Source organism: Mandrillus leucophaeus, unplaced genomic scaffold (assembly GCF_000951045.1).
Source record: "Mandrillus leucophaeus isolate KB7577 unplaced genomic scaffold, Mleu.le_1.0 Scaffold550, whole genome shotgun sequence".
In the NCBI taxonomy this organism is placed as follows: Eukaryota; Metazoa; Chordata; class Mammalia; order Primates; family Cercopithecidae; genus Mandrillus; species Mandrillus leucophaeus.
The window spans coordinates 658,545-673,741 of record NW_012105920.1 but is presented as its reverse complement, the minus strand read 5'-3'; the positions used below and the strand labels follow the sequence as shown (position 1 = coordinate 673,741).

The 15,197-nt window shown below is 50.4% G+C and overlaps 1 protein-coding gene across 3 annotated transcripts in view; it reads left to right on the top strand.

The window, feature by feature from the left end:
* The window catches only part of LEFTY2 (left-right determination factor 2), a 21,402-nt gene extending 8,782 nt beyond the window's left edge, over positions 1-12,620 (top strand). The window contains exons 1-5 of one of the 3 annotated variants that reach the window (XM_011997962.1): positions 8,166-8,756; positions 9,647-9,675; positions 9,778-9,893; positions 10,040-10,279; positions 11,427-12,620. In XM_011997962.1, the coding sequence (XP_011853352.1) occupies positions 8,507-8,756; positions 9,647-9,675; positions 9,778-9,893; positions 10,040-10,279; positions 11,427-11,790 (999 nt within the window). In that variant the 5' untranslated portion in view covers positions 8,166-8,506 and the 3' untranslated portion in view covers positions 11,791-12,620. Of the gene's footprint in view, positions 1-8,165; positions 8,757-9,646; positions 9,894-10,039; positions 10,280-11,426 lie in introns of those variants that run through there. The other 2 variants (XM_011997961.1, XM_011997960.1) reach the window with 2 other exon arrangements.
* The last annotated feature ends 2,577 nt before the right edge of the window (positions 12,621-15,197 follow it).

Sequence of the window (15,197 nt, the reverse complement as noted above, 5' to 3'; positions counted from 1 at the left end):
CACACACACACACACACACACACTCACACACCCCTACCCACCCAAAAGGTTCTTTGGAAAACTCATCAGCTCCCACCAGGAACCTCTCAGGGCTCCAAAACCAAGAGGCAGGCCAAATGCTGAAGGGATAGCTTAGGGTTGCATTGCAGAGGAAGCAAAAAGTGTTTCTAGGAGGTGTCAGGGCCGCTTGGTGGCTGGAGTGTCACATTCCCTAATGAACGTGCAGGAAGGGGGTCAAACACGCCAGTAGCTTCTCACCAGTGTGGATGGCAAAAGCTCGTTTCCTCTCCATGACAGCTGCAGGGCTTAGCTGTTGATAACATGCTGAAGGTTCCAAGAAAAGGATCTGCCCCAGCGTGACAGGGCTTATCCCAGGGATTCCCAAATGACTCCATATTCATTATTCTGAATTTTGTTTACTTGACCCACCTTTCCAATTATCTGTCAGAATGTGCAAATCCTCCCTCCCTGCTTATCAGCCACACTCTGGAGATTAGGGAACAGGGTAACGACCCTCATTATCAATACCACAGCCCCCACGGATCCTCTTCCCTGGGCTGGTGAGAACACTCCCTCTGCTTCATGGACTCACTACCCACAGCCTAGAAGACATGATACCATCCGAGTCTTTAATATTTTCCACCTAGAAGAGGGTGATCCTAAAGAAAGGCCAAGGGAATCCTGTGAGGTCAGGAGAACTGTATCTCCGAGGGAAGGGAGGTGGTTGAAGATGTGTCCCCAGATGAAATCAGGGCATAGGGGAACAATGTTACTGCATACACAGTGTTATCACACACCTGGGCTTTGGCAAGCTTAGACTGTCCTGGAAGTGCATACAAGATACAGTGCTGCTTTGTCAGAATAGGAGAGACACTTCTCACCATCTTCACTGTATTTTTTTTTTCTTTTTTCTTTTCTTTTTCTTTTTTTTTTTTTTTTTTAGACAGGGTCTCACTCTGTCATCCAGCCTGGAGTGCAGTGGTACGATCTTGGCTCACTGCAGTCTCTGCCTCCTGGGCTCAAAGCATCCTCCTGCCTCAGCCTCCTGAGTTGCTGGGACCACAGGTGCATGCCACTACACATGGCTAATTTTTAATTTTTTTTGTAGAGATGGGGTCTCAGTATGTTGCCCAGGCTGGTCTCAAACTCCTGGACTCAAGCAGTCTTCCAGACTCAGTCTCCCAAAGGTCTGGGATTACAGGCATTGAGCAATCACACCCAGTCTGTTTTTTCAACTTTAAAGTTGTGTTTGTTGGTTACCAGTTTCCTTAAAGAATACTGGCCTTAATGTGGACTAAAATCTCATGTCTCACATTTTCCATTTTAAATTTCTTAGCAAAAAAAGGTATAATCCATCTATTCTCTCTCTCTTTTTCTTTCTTTCAGCAAATAGCATTTGAGCACCAATTATTTTCTAGGCACTGTGCTCATCTTAATTACAGGATGGAGCAAGAGGGAATCCCTTTGCTGAGCCCGTGCTGTGTGGGAGCACCTGGGCACATCTCTCCACGATGCCAGGAGAAGGTGTCATCCCACTGTGTTCATGAGGGACCAAGGTGCACCCGGAGGACACAGCGATGAGCAAGGCAGTGAGAGGCGGGAGTGGTCAGAACATGACAGGAGGATTTTCATGAAGAAAATGAGTGTTATGCCGACGCTTGCCAGATGAGCCATGATTTCAAAGGTAAAGAAGAGATGAAGGGCACGCAGGCATGGGAAAAAGAATGAGCAAAGAGATGACCATTCAGGGCCCCAGAATGCTGGCGGCGGAGGGCAGTGGCACGGGCAGGACGTGCGGGTTGGAAAGCCAGGGTGGGACCTGGAGAAGAGCTTCCAGGTAAACTAAGGAGGAGAAACTTCTGTCTGTGATGTGGGGAGTCATGGTAGTGGCTTCTGATCGGGGCAAGATAGGAACTGCTCTGCATGGGCATGGAAATGGCAGGCTAAGTGTTCCCAGGCAGGCATGGGTCAGAATCAGCACCTTGGTCTCCTGCCTCCTATGTCGGGGGTTTTGTAGGAGAAATTTCCAGAAGTATTGAAGCTGTGGGAAAGACTCAAAAGGGTTTTTCGCAGGAGAGGGAGGCAGGGGGGGTGGAGAAGAAACAAAAATTTAGAGGAAAATGGAAATAATTACAGTTTGATAGATCTATTGACCTACATACTGTTAACTTTGGAGTATTAAACATTATGATGCTGAGGCCAAGTGCGGTGGCTCATGCCTATAATCCCAGCATTTTGGGAGGCCAGGGTGGGTGGATCATTTGAGGTCAGGAGTTGGAGACCAGCCTGGCCAACATGATGAAACCTCACTTCTACTAAAAATACAAAAATTAGCTGGCATATTTGTGGGCTCCTGTAGTCCCAGCTACTTGGGAGGCTGAGGCAGGAGAATCACTTGAACCCGGGAGGTGGAAGTTGCAGTGAGCTGAGATCGCACCACTGCACTCCTGCCTGGGCAACAGAGTGAGACTCTGTCTCAAAGAAATAAATGAATCAATAAATGTTTTAATGTTGAATTTGCATATAACATGATTATGTTCAGGGTATTTAGAGAGAGAGAAAAGAAACCTCTCTGTTCACCTGTTCTTACTCTCAAATTTTCTGAGAAAGTCCAGAAAATACCTGAAGAAAAAATGTTTTTCTAGTTTTTTCCCATTTGTGTTCTTTTCTCTCATCACTGGCAATCAGGACGTGGAGGAATCATCCAGAAGGGCCAGGTTATAAGTTTAATGGAATGATGGGGTTCTTCTCACCTGAATTCTCCGGCAGCCTCTTTGCCTTCTATTGGCCCCAACCTATCCTCACCCTCCCCTGCTTCTCAAACCTAATGCGCATAGAATCTTAATGTGCATAGAACACTCAGATTCCTGGACACTGCCCCCAGCAAAGTCTTTAACATTTTCCATCTAGAACAGGGTGATCCTAAAGAAAGGCCGAGGGAATCCTGTGAGGTCAGGAGAACTGTGTATCCGAGGGAAGGGAGGTGGTTGAAGATGTGTCCCCAGGTGAAATCAGGGCACAGGGGAACAGCAAAGTCCATTCAGGAGGCCTGAGTTGGGGTCCAGGAATCTGTATTTACACAGGTTTCTCAGGTGATTCTGGACAGAAATCACTACTCCCAGAAACTCCCCCATGAACAACCCCAGACCTGGTGGAAGGTGGGAGGCGCTGGAGCAGTGGGTTGTGGAAAAGCTGTCTGGGGCTGAGAGGAGGTGAGGAAAGCTCAGGGCCAGCTTGCCTCGTGGCTCCATGATGGCCAAGCAGGGCAGGTGGGACGGCTGGGCCGGATAACACCAGATTAGGGAGACAGGAGTGGTCCAGAGAGGTCAGAGCAAGCAGAGAAGTTTGGCTTATCTGAAGGTCATCTGGGTTGGAGAAGACTTTGGTCCTAAGTGTCTCAGTCCTAACGGATTTGTACACCAACAAAACAGCTGGCAGTGCAAAGCACCCACATCCTCACAATTACACCGAGAGCATCCGCAACATAACATCTCCCAAAAAAAAAAAAAAAAAAAAAAAAAAGTCATCACAACATCTTAAAACCCCTAACAATACAGGTTCACAAACAGTCTGCATTTTTTCCACTGCTGTAATCTTTGATTGAGACAGCTTGGTTTAGTAGTATTCCCTGTTCTCCAAACACCTTCCCTCCCACCAGGACAGAAGAGGCTGTTTTACAATTTTTCAAGCCTGACCTGACCCCACAGCCAGACTCTCCACTCAGACCCTTAGAGTCCCAGCTCCTTCCGCTGCATGACAAAGGGTGGCTGCCCTCCCTCCTGACAACTAATCAGCCCATTGTAAAAAGTTTCCTAATCCACATTTGAGCTCTTCTTTTGGCCGCTAGCTAATTGCCCAATTATTTTATTTCCCTAACAAAACTCTTCAGGTTGCTGGGAATCCACATTTAGGACCCAGGCCTGTATCTTGGGCCTCAGGAGTCTGGGGGATTTGGCCTTTGTCTGTTTGTCTGTTTCTCACGCCTCCCTGCCCCCTACCCAGCCACGACCCTAGGTTGACTGAGTCCCCAGCTTGCCTGGGGCTGACAGATGACCCTACTGACTTCAGGGGGTCAGGGCAGGACTGGGCACTGGAAATAGTTTGAGGGCGTGGAAAGAAGTTTGGTCTGGGAGTGGGAAGACCTGACTTTATGGGGGTATTGATCATCGATCATCGACTGTGTGTGTTTGGGGAAGTTATCATCTCTCTAAGCCTCAGTTTTCTTGTTTCTAAAACACGGGGGCAGGAGCATGACCTGGATAGCCGATTTCAGCACTAAGCTCTCTCTGATTCTATAAACCAGCAGGTGAAATAAAGAGGGTAAGTCGCCTGGCTGGACAAACCCCTCCATTGGTGCTAAATGTTCCCAGGCTTCTCCACCTAAGGGAGGTCCCCAACATCAGGAAGGGATCTCAGTTTCCCAATCGTGGACCACTTGCCTAGGCTACCAGCAGCCCCCAGGGCCACCCTGAGCACTACGTCCCAAACACCCATCCCTGCAGGCAGGATCGGTCCTTTTAGAGAGGCTGGATATTGACTGTGTAGTTTCACTTCCCGTTGAGGGTCCTGTGCTGAGAGGCCGATGCAGAAATATCAGCGAGACATCTGGAGGAGGCAGGGAATCAAGAAGGTGTGTGTGGGGGGTCCCTCCACTTTACTCACTTTACTATCTTCTCTGGAAATGAGGTTTCCATTTAGCTGGTCTGTTACCCCAGGTATAGAAGGAGCTCCTGAACCCCCGGGGAATTCCAGAGGTTCTCAGCCCTATGGTGTTTCCTAGCTGGAAGAGAACCTCGCATGGGCATCTGCAGGTCAGAGAAGCAGCAGCACCAGGGGCCTGGCCTCCCTCAGCCCTGGAACAGCAGGTCCCTGCTGAACCAGAACGGGGGCCTGCGAGGTCTCATTGTGAGCATCCAGCCTCAGGGAGCTCCCAGTGGGTCTACATGTTGGGTTTTTGGGGAGGGGGTAGTGGCATGCAAGGACAGCTTGGGTGTTATATCCTTGGCACTAGTGATAAGCCACAGGGCTTCCTGTCGCCCAGCGGCAAGGGTAGTGAACTATTGCATATTTATGAAACACCAGCCCAGAACAGCTTCCAGAGACTGAGGCCCACAGGTCCTGGCTTGCCTGTAAATGTGACACTTCTGCACCTTTTGGCCTGACTTAAGACCCAAATGTTTGCACCAAGTAAGTCCTTCCCCTGTTAATCACTTGCAAAGGAAGGCAACAGCTTCTCTTTTGAAGAAAGCTACGCTTGTCACAGAGAGAACAGGAGGTCCTGTTTGGACCGGAAACAGTGGTGGGAATTTATATTTCACGGGATGTTCCAACTATGGGAGATGAGTGCCAAGATGGGATTTGAATTCCACCTTGAGAATTACACAAATCCCATGGAAATACAGATGGGAGAGAAAAGGAAAGGGAAACAGAGAAGCAGCTGAGGTCATGCATGATTCTATGACCCCAAGGGTCTCCTTTTCCCACCCTGGGGTCAGCTGTTAGGATTTCTGTATTTCCTCTTACCTTGGCTTGTGGACACATGTGACCAAATCCCTGTTCCTTCTCTTCAGATACCCTGAGCTCTAGCACCTACTATCTGTATGACCTTGGGCTAGTCAGACAACAGTTTTATGCTCAGTTTCTTCATCTATAAAATGGAAATAATAATGGCAACTTCCTCCTCAAGTTATGGTGAGAATAAAGAGTTAACAATAAATATAAAACATTCAGAATGTTTTATATTTATTGGCCCACAAGCACTATTAGCCATTGTGGTTATTATTTATGCTTATCTGTAGAGATGGGGTCTTGCTATGTTATCCAGGCTGGTCTCGAACTCCTGGCCTCAAGTGATCCTCCTGCCTTGGCCTCCCAGAGTGCTGAGATTACAGGTGTGAGTCACACCACACTCAGCCCATTATGATTATTATCAGTGTTATTCTTATCCCTCCCCCTTCTCTGATGCTAAACACTCCCCCAACACACACACTACTAAAAGCCCCTTCAGACAGTAGAATAGTTCTGCGGTGTGCTCTCCCCAGTTAGCTGGTGGACTGGCTCCTGCCACCAGCCCTCAGCTGGAGCCCAGGTCATTTCCAGACACAGAACAAGAGACAGAAACCTAGAAAGCAGAGGCCAGAGCTGCCTAGAGGCATGGCCTGTCCAAAGCCACAGGTACTGGGGGCAGATTGAGGTGGGAGCCCCCCCTCGCCGCCTCCTCAAACACACATTTTAGACTGGCTGGGTTCAAATATGAGACTTCCATATACATATACATAAGCAAATGCATATGTATATATATATGGTGGCATGAAGTCCCTGGGCTTTCATCCAAAAGAAATTCCAGCTTCGAGCAACAGAAGATTCCCTCTTCCTCTGCCTGAAATGTTTAAGGACAGAAGCAGGGGGATGACATGGAGAGACCTATCAGTGACACAGCATTCCCACAAAGGGGCCAGAGTGCCCCCACTTAGAAGGTGAAGGGGGATGCCCCTTGCCCGCCAGCCCCCTCGGCCCAGGGTCCTGGTCCTCCTCCAGCATCCTTACTCACCTTGCATGCAACAGAACATGGGCAAGTGAGGCTGTGGAGTTTTGGGAAGAGCTTCCCCCTGCACATCCTCAAATCCCCTATGCCAGTGCCAGGAGGAGATGCCTACAGAGACAGACACTCCATTTAGCTCCCAAGCCCTTCATTGAGGTTTGGGAGCAGGTCACTTCCCCAGGCAGTACTCTGATGTTGCATCTGCAAGAGGCACCTGAAACTGACATCTGCCTCCTAAGGGCTGTGTGAATACACATTCAGAGCTTAGAACAATAACTGGCACATAGTAAGCACTCAGGAAATGTGTGCTATTATTATTGTTGATAGTTTTATAAAAAGCCACGACCTGGCCGGGCACAGTGGTTCATGCCTGTAATCCCAGCACTTTGGGAGGCCAAGGCAGGCAGGTCACCAGGTCAGGAGATTGAGACCATTCTGGCTAACACGGTGAAACCCAGTCTTTACTAAAAATACAAAAAATTAGCCAGGCGTGGCATGCACCTGTAGTCCCAGCTACTTGGGAGGCTGAGGCAGGAGAATCACTTGAACCCAGGAGGCAGAGGTTGCAGCGAGCCTAGATCACGCCACTGCACTCTAGCCGGGGTGACAGAGCGAGGCTTCGTCTCAAAAAAAAAAGGCCACGACCCTGTGATTGCAGAATTTAGACAGATAATAATGATGGCAAACCCTTACAGAGTGTTTACCTGTCACTATCACTAGACACTGGTGTTAGTGTCTAGTGAAACATCCTGCATGTACTAATGCATTTAATCTTCACACTAACCCTGTGAGGAAGACCTCATGATCATCACCCTCTTTCTGTAGATGAGGAAACTGAGGCACTGAGAAGTTAACTAACTTGCTAGCAGGTCAAACAGTTGGCAGATGGCAGGTCTCATATGTGAACGCAGCCAGTCTAAAATGTGTGTCTGAGGAGACACAGGGGGGATCCCACCTCAATCTGCCACCAGTACCTATAGCTTTGAACAGGCCATGCCTCTGGGCAGCTCTGGCCTCTGCTTTCTAGGTTCCTGTCCCTCGTCTGTGTCCATTATGATTATTATCAGTGTTATTTTTATCCCTCCCCCTTCTCTGATGCTAAACACTCCCCCAACACACACACTACTAAAAGCCCTGGGCTCCAGCTGAGTGCTGGTGGCACGAACCGGCCAGCCAGCTCACTGGGGAGAGCACACCCCAGAATAATTCTGCTGTCTGAAGGGGGGACTCCTGTGCTGTGGTCATGTGACTGCAAAGGCACTTGCTGAAATTGCTGTTCCTGGGACTCCCAAAAACAGTAGAGCTGCCAGATTTGTGTCCTGACAGTGTCTAGCATCCTCTGTCATGCGGGGAGGGCAGGGATGGTGAGACAACCCTGAGGGACCCCTGGTGCGGGGAGAGGCAGGGGGTGTGCAAGGAGTGTGGGTTGGAGAGAGATGACCAAGGGGCTTCTGTGAACGTGGTCCAAACCAGCAGGAAGGCAGAATCCTTCCCGCCCTTCCTTTATGATTTGCAAACCTGGACCCAGCCCAGCCTCCAGAAGAGACTTAAAGAGATTTAAGCAGCTGGCTAGCAGGACTTTCTTTTACACAGAATAGACTAACTTTTTCATAGAACGGGGCTGGGGTAAGGCCAGGAAAATTAAACAAGCACTAAAAATATTGTCACGCTGCTGACAGCACAATCACAGGCCCCAGGCCTGGGTGGCATCCAGACAGCCCTGTTCTTTCGAGACAGCCCCCTCCTCCAGACTCAGGGACCTGTCTGGCTGTGAGCTCCCAGGAGGTCCCAGGGGTGTGACCTCCTTCCCTCCCTCCCTCCCTTTTCCCTTCACCCCAGGCCAGCCCAGGGCCAGCTATAAAGCTGGCCCAGCCTGGCTCTCAGCACGCCCAGCTGCCTAAGACCCTCCTTCAGTCTCCTTAGAGGACAGCTCCACTCTGCCTCCTGCTCCTCCAGAGCAGCACCATGCGGCCCCTGTGGCTCTGCTGGGCACTCTGGGTGCTGCCCCTGGCCGGCCCAGGGGTGGCCATGACTGGGGAGCAGCTCCTGGGCAGCCTGCTGCAGCAGCTGCAGCTCAGCGAGGTGCCTGTACCTGACAGGGTCGACATGGAGGAGCTGGTCATCCCCGCCCACGTGAGGGCCCAGTATGTGGCCCTGCTGCGGCGCAGCCATGGGGACCGCTCCCGCGGGAAGAGGTTCAGCCACAGCTTCCGAGGTGAGGCCCTCCCTCCCTGCTGCCCCCGGTCCCATGGTCAGGGACAGGCCGGTTGTGCCCACTTTGGTGGTGTCAAAGGGCTCCTGGCCTTTTAGGACTCTGTGGGACGCTGTGTGAGGGCCACGGTCCAAGGAGCAGTGAGGAGGGGCCAGGCCTGGGCCCAGGGTCTCCAGCTGTGCACTGAGGGCCCCCCTCTAGCCCAGGGGAGGTGCACCAGGCTAGACCTGTTGGAAAAACCAAGGCATCAGAGAAGGGGAGGGTAGAGGAGAAAAAGTAGAGCTGGGGGAGCGGGTGAGTGTGTGCCTCAAGGAACTTGGTGCAGCTGTACTCCCGGGGTCTGTTTTCACACTGCCACTCTGGTCTGAACCTAACTTTAAGTAAATGGCTTTAATATCCTCTCTCCACCATGTGCTCATCTGGAACAGGGGTATGACTATGTCTTAGCCATCTCCCAGCACTGTGAACATCAAAGTGAGTTCTTGTGGATAGAAGCATGTTTGGATAACTGAAAAATACCTAAGTAGACTACCTGGGTTATACCTGGCTGTCAGGGGTGCAGCTGGGCCTGAATCCTCCCTCAGCCTCTCACCTCCCTAGCTCCTCAGTGCCCAGAACTAGACCCAAGGCCGGGCACCTGGGTGAGGATTCTGCTCCTAGCATCTCAGCTGAGGCAAACTTGCTAGCCCGGGGTCCCACAGTCGCCCCTGCCTGCTGGATGTAAACTGTTACTAAACAAGGCCCAGATCCAAGGGAGATTTTAAAACTGGGCTTGCCCCAGAGATAGAACAGGGACGATGTCTCCTGGCCTGGCTGCCAGCTCATTGTCCCTGCCATCCTCAGAGATCCCCTGGAGTCCGGGGAGGCCCTGCTGACCCTGCTTTTGTCCCCAGAGGTGGCCGGCAGGTTCCTGGCGTCGGAGGCCAGCACCCACCTGCTGGTGTTCGGCATGGAGCAGCGGCTGCCGCCCAACAGCGAGCTGGTGCAGGCCGTACTGCGGCTCTTCCAGGAGCCGGTCCCCAAGGCCGCGCTGCACAGGCACGGGCGGCTGTCCCCGCGCAGCGCCCGGGCCCGGGTGACCGTCGAGTGGCTGCGCGTCCGCGACGACGGCTCCAACCGCACTTCTCTCATCGACTCCAGGTGGGGGTCGCGCGGGCGCGCAGGGCAGGGGAAGGGGGCTGCTCGGCCTGGCTTGGGGGCGGGGACGCGGCGGGCGGAGCGGGGTCCTCCGGGCCAATCCCAGTCCCCGCCCTCACGCGGCGCTGGGTCTCCGTGTCGTGTCTCAGGCTGGTGTCCGTCCACGAGAGCGGCTGGAAGGTCTTCGACGTGACTGAGGCCGTGAACTTCTGGCAGCAGCTAAGCCGGCCCCGGCCTCCTCTGATGCTACAAGTGTCGGTGCAGAGGGAGCACCTGGGCCCGCTGGCGTCCGGCGCCCACAAGTTGGTCCGCTTTGCCTCGCAGGGGGCGCCGGCCGGGCTTGGGGAGCCCCAGCTGGAACTGCACACGCTGGACCTCAGGGACTATGGGTAGGTGCCGGACTGTGCAGACCAGAGACAAGCAACCACTGGGTGGTCCAGACCACCGTCCCCAGGACTGTCTGGGGTACCGGATGGTGGCGGTGGACGAGGGGTTGGGGGGGAGCGTGGTGCAGACTGTCCCAGGATGCCAGCGATTGCCCACTGCATGTCAGGGTTTCTAATGGTAGAAATTGTTTTATTGGCCAGGCGTGGTGGCTCAGGCCTGTAATCCTAGCACCTTGGGAGGCCAAGGTGGGTGGATCACCAGGTCAGGAGTTCCAGACCAGCCTGGCCAACATGGTGAAACCCCGTCTCTACTGAAAATACAAAAATTAGCTGGGCGTGGTGGCCCGCGCCTGTAATCCCAGCTACTTGGGAGGCTGCAGCAGAAGAATCGCTTGAACCCGGGAGGCGGTGGGTGCAGTGAGCCAAGATCGCAACATTGCACTCTAGCCTGGGCAACAAGACCGAAACCCTGTCTCAAAAAAAAAAAAAACAGAAATTGTATTATTCATTTTATTTATCTTTGATAATTTTCAATGGATTTTTATGTTGCCATTGACTCCATATACACATGATTGTAATCACCTACTTCCACTTTATCCTTCTTCGTGATTAAATTTTTGAAAAATCCTAGCTTTAGCGGTTACTAGGGGAGATGAGCTTCCCTCCTGCTTTGGTGAATTCTTTCCTTATGGACAAGTTAGCTCTCTGGAGCAGATGGGGGCTGCATAGCACAGTGGTTAGAAGAGGCTTTGGAACCAGTCGGCCTGGCCTCCATCTAGCTCTGCCTTCCACTGGCTGCACGTCCTCTGGCACGTCACCGAACACCTCTGAGTGTCAGTGGCCTCAGGTGGAATGGGGATAATGTTGGAACCTACCTGAGGATGAAATGCAGACATCACCTGAGATAATACATGTGAAGTACCTAGTTCAGTGTCCGGCCTGCTAGGAGACCTTTCATTAATAGTAGCTGATTTAATCCTTTATGTTTCAGATATGTTTATTCATTCATCTTCTCACAAATGTCCAGCTTTTAAAACAGTGAGAGCTGGATCATAAATCTCCCTCCCAGGTGTCCACTAAGCTGTGCCCCAGGCCTTCTGACCTCAGCCTTCCCAGCTGACCTCTGACCCTGCTCTCCTTGCCCACACAGAGCTCAGGGCGACTGTGACCCTGAAGCACCAGTGACCGAGGGCACCCGTTGCTGCCGCCAGGAGATGTACATTGACCTGCAGGGGATGAAGTGGGCCGATAACTGGGTGCTGGAGCCCCCGGGTTTCCTGGCTTATGAGTGTGTGGGCACCTGCCAGCAGCCCCCGGAGGCCCTGGCCGTCAAGTGGCCATTTCTGGGGCCACGACAGTGCATCGCCTCGGAGACTGCCTCGCTGCCCATGATCGTCAGCATCAAGGAGGGAGGCAGGACCAGGCCCCAAGTGGTCAGCCTGCCTAACATGAGGGTGCAGAAGTGCAGCTGTGCCTCGGATGGGGCACTCGTGCCAAGGAGACTCCAGCCATAGGTGCCTGGTGTATCCATTGAATCCTCTAACTGAACATGTGCATAGAAGTGGTCTTAATGTAGGTCTTAACTTTATACTTAGCAAGTTACCCCATCCCCATTTAGTGCTCCTGTATGACCTTTGCCCTGTGTCCTTCCATTTCCTATATTTCCTATCCATCACCCATCCTAAGCACTTACATGAGTAAATAATGCAGCTCAGATGCTGAGCTCTAGTAGGAAATGCTGGCATGCCGATTAGAAGATACAGCTGAGCAATGCACAAATTTTCAGCTGGGAGTTTCTGTTCTCTGGCAAATTCTTAACCGAGTCTGGAACAATAATACCCTATGATTAGACAGAACTGAATTGCTCTATTATATGAGGAATTAAAACCTTCAAATCTCTATTTCCCCCAAATACTGACCCATTCTGGACTTTTGTAAACATACCTAGGCCCCTGTTCCCCTGAGAGGGTGCTAAGAGGAAGGATGAAGGGCTTCAGGCTGGGGGCAGTGGACAGGGAATCAGGATGCCTGGTTTCTGGATCTGACAGGGCCACAAGCTAGGATCTCAAACAAATGCAGAAGGCTTTGGGTTGTCATTTCCTCTTAAAAAGGAGGAGCTGGGCTTCAGCTCTAAGACTTCATTGCCTTGGGGATCAGATAGCCCCTACCTACCCCTGCCCACCCTTCTGGAGACTGAGCCTTGCCTGTGCATATTTAGGTCATTTCCCACACTGTCTTAGAGAACTTGTCACCAAAAACCACATGTACTTGAGTGTTTTTTGTTAATTTAGCCAAAGCAATTGAATGTAGATACTCAGAAGAAATAAAAAGTGATGTTTCACTCTGTGTCTGTTTGTAATTTCCAGGAGCAATAATGGGGAATGAGAGCAACATAATGATCTGAAGAAAGGACCCCCAACCTCTAAGGGGCACTGAAGACTATAATAGCTAAAGTTAGATGAGGACTTCATTTATTATATTTCTATTTTCTCACACAACTCTCATTCCAAAAATAGTAAACAATCACTCACATATGCCTCCTCTTTAGTTGATGTGCTGCCAAAGCGAGCACTGCCGCCTCTTTTTTTTTTTTTTTTTTTTGAGGCTGGAATGCAGTGGCACGATCCAAGTAGCTGGAATTACAGGCATGTGCCACCATGCCCAGCTAATTTTTTTTTTTTTTTTTGAGATGGAGTCTCACTCTGTCGTCCAGGCTGGAGTGCAGTGGCATAATCTTGGCTCACTGTAACCTCCTCCTCCTGGGTCAAGCAATTCTCCTGCCTCAGGCTCCCAAGTAGCTGGGACTATAGGCGTGTGCCACCATGGCCGGCTAATTTTTTGGGTTTTGTTGTTGTTGTTGTTGTTTTTGAGATGAGTCTCGCACTGTCAGCTGGGCTGGAGTGCAGTGGTGTGATCTCAGCTCACTGCAACCTCCGCCTCCCAGGTTCAAGCGATTCTCCTGCCTCAGCCTCCCAAGTAGCTGGGATTACAGGCGCCCACCACTATGCCCGGCTAATTTTTTTGTATTTTTAGTAGAGACGGGGTTTCACCATGTTGGCCAGGCTGGTCTCGAACTCCTGACCTCGTTATTTGCCTGCCTTGGCTTCCCAAAGTGCTGGGATTACAGGCATGAGCCACTGCGCCCAGCCTTTGGCATTTTTTTTTAGTAGAGACAGGGTTTCACCATGTTGGCCAGGCAGGTTTCAAACTCCTGACTTCAGGTGATCTGCCCACCTTGGCCTCCCAAAGTGCTGGGATTACAGGCATAAGCCACCGTGCCCAGCCTAATTTTTGCATTTTTTAGTACAGACAGGGTTTTGCTATGTTGGCCAGGCTGGTCTCGAACTCCTGACTGCAAGTGATCTGCCCGCCTCAGTTTCCCAAAGTGCTGGGATTACAGGCTGAGCCACCGTGCCCGGCCTTCCTCCTCTTTAGAAAGCACCGTAACTCCTACAATAGTGGTGATGGGCAATGGGGGTTGACAATAGTGTGGTAAGCGAGCTAACATTTCTTGAGCATTCACTATGAAACAGGGAACTGGGCTAGGCATTGTCACATGTCAATTCTTGCAGCTATCCCATGAGGTGGGTATTATTCATCCTGTTTTTTAGATGAAGAAACAGCCTGAGGTAACGTGAGTGTGTTGAATCTCTATCCCACAGAATGGGTTACAAACTCCTTCCCATGCCAGTCCCCGATAAGCTGCTCTGCTGATGACACAAGCATTAGGTTAAAATGTCATCTGGGAGCTGTCTTATGCAATTCCCCGCCATTTAGCTTTCCCATTCAGCTGGGTTTCCTTATGCTTGTCTATGGAGAAAGTTATACAGTCATGTACCGTAAAATGATGGTTCGGTCAATGACAGACCATATACACAATGGTGGTCCCATAAGATTACAATGGAGCTGAAAAATCCCTATGGTCTAGTGACATCATAGTCATTATGATGTTCTAGCACAACTCATTACTCATGTGTTTCTGGTGATGCTGATATAAACACACTTACTGTGCTATCAGTTGTATAAAAACACAGCACATGCTAGGCCGGGCATGGTGGCTTACGCCTGTAATCCTAACACTTTGGGAGGCTGAGGAAGGTGGATCCAGGAATTCGAGACCAGCCTGACCAATATGGTCAAACCCCATCTCTACTAAAAAAACAAAAATTAGTCAGGCGTGGTGGCGGGTGCCTGTAGTCCCAGCTACTCAGGAGGATGAGACAGGAGAAGAATCATTTCAACCCAGGAGGCAGAGGTTGCAGTGAGCTGATATTACACCACTGCACTCCAGCCTGGGTGACAGAGCAAGACTCCATCTCAAAAAATAAAATAAAGTAAAATAAAATAAAGCACAGCACATGCAATTATACATAGTATATAATACTTGATAAGTGACTGTTACTGTTATGTATTTACTATACTTTCTATTATTTTAGAGTACTCTTTCTACTTATTTAAAAAAAAAGGTTAACCATAAAACAGGCTCAGGCGGGTCCTTCAGGAGGAATCCAGAAGAAGGCATTGTTATCGTAGGGGATGACAGCTCCATGTGTGTTAATACCCCCGAAGACTTTACACTGGGACAAAATGTGGAGGCGGAAGACAGTGATATTGATGATCCTGACCCCATGTAGGCCTAGGCTACTGTGTGTTTGTGTTTTTATTTTTTAATAAAAAAGCTTAAAAATTAGAAAAAAAATTAAATTTTTTAATAGAAAAAGCTTATAGAATAAGGATAAAAGCTTATAGAATAAGGAAAAAAAAGGATAAAAATAAGGATAAAAAGAGCGTGGTGGCTCACGCCTGTAACCCTAGCACTTTGGGAGGCCACAGCGGCAGATTGGCTGAACTCAGGAGTTTAAGGCCAGCCAGGGCAACATGGTGAAACCCTATCTCTACTAAAATACAAAAATTACCTGGG